Below are 6,285 nucleotides of genomic sequence, written 5' to 3'. Positions count from 1 at the left end.
TATGACCCAGCTATCCCACTGCTGGGAATATACCCAGAGGAATGGAAATCATCAAGTCAAAGGTATACCTGTTCCCCAGTGTTCATCGCAGCACACTTTACAACAGCCAAGAGTTGGAACCAGCCCAAATGTCCATCATCAGATGAGTGAATAAAGAAACTGTGGTATATCTACACAACTGAATACTACTCAGCTATAAAAACAAATGAAATACTACCATTTGCAACAACAAGGATGGACCTTGAAGGAATTATATTAAGTGAAACAAGTCAGGCACAGAAAGAGAAATACTACATGTTCTCACTTATTGGTGGGAGCTAAAAATAAATAAATAAATTCACACACACAGGAAATACGGGGGGGGGGAAGAAGACATAACAACTACAACTCCTTGAAATTGATATGACAAGCAAACAGAAAGGACATTGTTGGGTGGGAGGGGGGAGAAGGAAGAGGGAGGGAGGTTTCGGTAATGGGTCACAATAATCAACCCCATTGTATATCGACAAAATAAAATTTTTTTAAAAAGTACACCCAAGGGCCCAGGCCCCACCCAACCGCACCCATGGGCCAGTCAGCCCCAACTGCAACCACGGGCACAGAACCCTCTGGCCCAACCTTCCGCCAAAAGCACCCATGGACCCAACACCTGCCAAACTACCTGCACGGGCCCAGCCTCTCCCAAGGTACCTCCATGGGCCCAGCAACCCCAAAAGGACACCCACAGGCCCAGGCCTAACCAAGTACACCCATGGCCTTTACCTGCACAAATGGCACCCACGGGCCCAGCACTACCCAACTGCACTCTCGGACCAGCCAGCCCCATCTGCACCCACAGGCACAGAACACTCTGCCCAGCTCTCTCCAAAATGCAACCACAGGCCCAGTACCCGCCAAAGTCCCCCACGGGCCCAGCACCGCCTCCCCAAGGTACCCCCATGAACCCAGTCCCCCCAGCACTACAACCACAGACCCAGGCCAACTCAACTGCACCTACGGGCCCTGCTCCCCCACCCAACTGCACGCATGGGCCGAGCCCCACACAACAGCATCCACGGGGCCAGCCCCCCACAGAATTACACCCACGGACCCAGGCCAACTCAACTGCACCTACGGGCCCAGCCCCCACCCAACTGTACCCACGGGCCCAGCCCCACCAACTACACACACGAGCCCGGCCTAGCCCCCACCCAGGAGCATGCATGGTACCAGGACCCCACCCCCCACAGCTACACACCTCAGCCCAACCATCGGAACTGCACCCATGGGCCCAGCCCCACCCAACTGCACCCCCGGGCCATCCAGCTCTATCTGCACCCACAGGCACAGAACCCTCTGGCCCAGCCCTCCCCGAAATGCAACCAAGGGTCCAGTACCTGCCAAAGTTCCCCACGAGACCAGCCACCCCCAAGGTACCCCCAGGGACCAAGCACCCCCAAAACTACACCCACGGTCCGACGCCTACTCAACTGCACCTATGGGCCCAGATCCCACCCAACTGCACCCACGGGCCCAGTCCCCACTAATTACCCACACGGGCCTGCCACCACCCAGGTGCACGCATGGTACCAGTACCCCCCACCCCACCCCCCACAGCTACACACCTCAGCCCAACCATCGGAACTGCACCCATGGGCCCAGCCCCACCCAACTGCACCCCCGGGCCATCCAGCTCTATCTGCACCCACAGGCACAGAACCCTCTGGCCCAGCCCTCCCTGAAATGCAACCAAGGGTCCAGTACCTGCCAAAGTTCCCCACGAGACCAGCCACCCCCAAGGTACCCCCAGAGACCAAGCACCCCCAAAACTACACCCACGGTCCGACGCCTACTCAACTGCACCTATGGGCCCAGATCCCACCCAACTGCACCCACGGGCCCAGTCCCCACTAATTACCCACACGGGCCTGCCACCACCCAGGTGCACGCATGGTACCAGTACCCCCCACCCCGGGGTGCACACCTGAGCCCAACCATCCTAACTGCACCCATGGGCCCAGACCACAGCAAAGTGCACCCACGGTCAGCCATCCCCAACTGCACCCATGGCCACAACACCCTCTGGCCCATCCCTCCCCCAACTGCACTCACACCCTTGTTCTGTTTCTTTTTTTCATCTTCTAACATGTCGTCTTTAGTCTCTTACTGATCAAATTCTACCCCATCTTGAAGATTTGACTCAAATGTCACCCCACTCGAGGCATCCCTACTCACCTTCTCACACCTGGCTTCTGTCCTGGGACTTCTCTTTTACATTCACATTCTCCAATCGATGATGTTGACACAGAAGGTGTTCAATATCCATGGCTTTGGGTTCCATGACACGCCTCCGGCTTTCCAGCCACTCCCTCAGGTCTCAGGCCCCCTCCTCTGGGTTCTTCCCTGGTGGAAAGTTACAGTTGCCTCTTAGACTTATTTTTAGCATCAACATGGGGAAAATGTGACCACGAGGTGCAGGCTCATGCGAATCCAGTGGCTGGGTGTGCTCAGGAGAGAGGACAGGAAACTCTTGAAGGTATGTATCTCCTGCATGCAATGGGGTCAGACGAACAAACACGCTCCAGGAAGAGACGGCCTCAGCGTGTCCAACTCCTTTTTTTTTCATCATCTAACATGTCATCTTTCGTCCCTTACTGATCACATTCTACCCCATCTTGAAGATTTGACTCACATGTCACCCCACTCGAGGCATCCCTACTCACCTTCTCTCACTTGGCTTCTGTCCTGGGACTTCTCTTTTACATTCACATTCTCCAATCGACGATGTTGACACAGAAGGTGTTCGATATCCCTGCCTTTGGGTTGCAGGACACGCCTCTGGCTTTTCAGCCACTCCTTCAGGTCTCAGGCCCCCTCCTCTGGGTTCTTCCCTGGTGGAAAGTTACAGTTGCCACTTAGACTTATTTTTAGCATCAACATGGGGAAAATGTGACCAGGAGGTGCAGGCTCATGCGAATCCAGTGGCTGGGCGTGCTCAGGAGACAGAACAGGAAACTCTTGAACGTATGTACCTGCTGCGTGCAATCGGGTCTGACCAACGAACACGCTCCAGGAAGAGACGGACTCAGCGTGTCCAAGACTCATGGTCCATAACTGGGAGCCACCCCCTCCACTGAATGTTCCTTAGGCAAAGAAACCACAGACGCCAAATCCTGGATGTAGGCGGGGTCTTTGCTGACTGTCCTGGAGGCATCCTGCGCTGCCCTGGCTGAGGGGTGTCTGCTTAACTGTGTACGGAACTTACCTTCACCAGGTACCTGCTCGTGCTCTTGAGCCAACCTGCGCTCTCTACTGAACTCGCTTCATTCTCGCTTTGGAGTTAGACCTCATGTCTATACTGAACTTACATGTGCGTTACACTTGGTGGGAGCCTGGCTCGGGTCTCTGGAGCTAGGCTGCACTTTCTCTATGGAACCTATATCTCTTCTCTGTTCTATTAAACTGGTTCTTTCTACCTTGAGTCTGCCCTTCAATTCTTTCCTGTGGCGGAGTCAAGAACCTGACAAGAGGACTGGGCCGGTTGAGGAGGACTATCGGCCCCCACCACCTGCCCCCAACCAGCCTGGTCAGACCCTACCTCCGACATCAGCTTCATTTAGTCTCATAGCTTTAAGTACCCGCTATATGACAATGACCCCCAAATTTATATCAATAGTCTTAACCAACTCCCACCGAAGTGCACCCGCAGGCCAAGCCCCCACTGAACTGCACCCACGGGCCCAGTCTCCAACAAAGTACCCCCACAGGCCAAGCCTCCCTCAACGTAAACCCAAGGACACGTCCTCCCCAAAGTACACCCAGGGCTCAGCCCCTATACGACTGCACCCACGGCCAGTGCCTCCCCCACTGCATCCACAAGTCCCACCTCCCACCAACTGCACTCACGGGACAAGCCCCCAACAAAGTGAACCCACGGGCCCCGTCCCCACCCAACTGCGTCAACAGGTCCAGGCCCCAACGACTGCAGCCACATTTCCAGCCCCACCAAAGTGCACCCATGGGCCCAGCCCCCACCAAAGTGCATCCACAAACACAACACACACCAAACTGCACCCAGTACACTGCACCCACGGGCAACGGCACCATCGGAGCTGGCCCCCGCCATGGAAACCCCACACGCCCAGCCCCTCCCAACGTACCCCCATGGGCCCAAGCCCCACCAACTACCCGCATGCACCTAGCCCCCACCCAGCTGCACGCAGGAGACCTGGACCCCCACCCCCAGCTACACACCTGAGTCCAACCATCCTAACTACACCCACGGGCCCAGCCCCAGCAGAGTATACCCACTGGCCCAGTCCCCCACAATTACATCCTTGGTCGCAGGCCCCTCATTGCCCAGCCCTCTCCAACTGCACCCAAGGTCCCGGCCCCCACCAACTGCACACACGGGACATGCACACAGCAAAGGGCCCCCTCAGACCCATCGCACACCCAACTTGCCCGCACGGCCCAAAGACCCACCAACTGTTCCCACAGGCCCAGCCCCCACCGACTGTCCCCATGGGCCCTGCCCCCACGGGCTGACCCTCCACCAACTGCATCCAAGGCCCACACCCCCCATTAAATGCACCCACGGACCCCGTCCCCAACGAAACCGCACCTACGGCCCCCATCCCAAACAAAAGGGCACCCATGGGCGCAGCTCCCCACCACTGTGCCCGCGGGTACAGCCACCCCACCAACTCCACCCAAGGGCCTGGCCGCCCCCCAACTCCAACCATGGGCCCAACCCCACCAAACTACACCCACCGCACCAGCCCACCACCCATGGCACCCACGGGTCCAGCCTCCTCAAAGTACCCCCAAGGACAAAACCCCCTGTAGTGGATGGAATTATGTTCCCCCCAAAACTCCCTGAACCTTGAATTGTGGCCCCCAAGTTTGATGCATTCGCCACTCAGCCCCCACTTCAACTTTGAAGAGGGTGGGAAATCCTACTTTGGTCAGGGGGAGCCCTGAACAGGTGGTTGGATTGCAGGACCTCGCAGTAGTGAAGGGATTAAAAGTGGTGCTCGGGGCGTGACTCTAAGGGCGTTCAAAGAAGACGAGAGTCTGCCTTTTGCTCTCTCTGTTCCCATCACCTTCCAGTGTGAGAGCCCTGGGTCACTGTCACCAACACCAGATGGACTTTGGACTTCTCAGCCTCACAAACTGCAAGCAATAACTTTTGTTTCCTTTAGAAATTACCCAATTCCAAGGATTTTCTGCGAAGCAACAAAAACGGACTAATTCACCACCCTCCAAAGTACACCCAAGGGCCCAGCCCCCACCCAACTGCACCCATGGGCCAGCCAGCCCCAACTGCAACCATGGGTACAGAACCCTCTGGACCAACCCTCCTCCAAATGCACCCCTGGACCCAGAATCCACAAAACTACCCCCATGGGCCCAGCCCCTCCCAAGGTACCCCCACAGACCAAGCACCCCCAAAAGTACACCCAGGAATCTAGGGCTACGGAAACGCACCTACGGTCCCAGACCCAACCCAACTGCCCCCACGGGCCAAGCCCCCACCAACTGTCCCCACGGGCCCAGCTCTACGAAATTCCCACATGGACCCAGCCTCTACCCAGCTGCATGTATGGGACCAGGAGACACCCCCAGCTACACACCTGAGCCCAACCATCCTAACCACACCCACGGGCCCAGACCCCAGCAAGTGCACCCACAGTCAGCCATACTCAGCTGCACCCATAGCCATAGAACCCTCTGGTCCAGCCCTCCCTCAAATGCACCCATGGATCCAGCACCCGCCAAATGAGCTCCACAGGCCCAGCCCGTCCCAAGGTACCTCCACGGGCCCAGCAACCCAGAAAGGACACTGACAGGCCCAGGCCTAACCAACTACACCCATGGCCTTTACCCCCACACAACTGCACCCACGGGCCCAGCCCTCACCCAACGGCATCTGTGGCGACTTCCCCCGTACCGAAAGCACCCCCATGGGCCCAGACACCCCCAAAGCACACCCACATTCCCAACCCCCACCCAACTGCACCCACCGGCCCGTTCCCCATTGAACTGCACCCATGGGGCCACTCCCTACCAAAGTACCCTCATAGGCCAAGCCTCCCTCAAAGTAAACCCAAGGATACATCCTCCTCAAAGTATACCCAAGGGCTCAGCCCCTATACGAATGCACCCATGGCCAGGGCCTCCCCTACTGCACCCACCGGCCCTACCTGCCACCAACTGCACTCATGGGACAAGCCTCCACAGAAGCGCAGCCACAGGCCCAGCCCCACCCAAGCACACCCATGCGCCCCGCCCCCACCCAAGTGC

The 6,285-nt window shown here is 57.5% G+C and overlaps 1 protein-coding gene across 1 annotated transcript in view; it reads left to right on the top strand.

Annotated features, from left to right (window-relative positions):
- Positions 1–1,026: 1,026 nt before the first annotated feature.
- The window catches only part of PRR21 (proline rich 21), an 8,505-nt gene continuing 3,246 nt past the window's right edge, over positions 1,027–6,285 (top strand). Inside the window, exons 1-2 of the mRNA XM_008564112.1 lie at positions 1,027–1,412; positions 1,597–1,779. Of these exons, the coding sequence (XP_008562334.1) occupies positions 1,027–1,412; positions 1,597–1,779 (569 nt within the window). The remainder of the gene's footprint in view (positions 1,413–1,596; positions 1,780–6,285) is intronic.

This window comes from Galeopterus variegatus, unplaced genomic scaffold, assembly GCF_000696425.1.
Source record: "Galeopterus variegatus unplaced genomic scaffold, G_variegatus-3.0.2 Scaffold16724, whole genome shotgun sequence".
Lineage (NCBI taxonomy): Eukaryota > Metazoa > Chordata > Mammalia > Dermoptera > Cynocephalidae > Galeopterus > Galeopterus variegatus.
The sequence above is the reverse complement of the archived record's forward strand: the minus strand, read 5'-3'. Positions and strand labels throughout refer to the sequence as shown.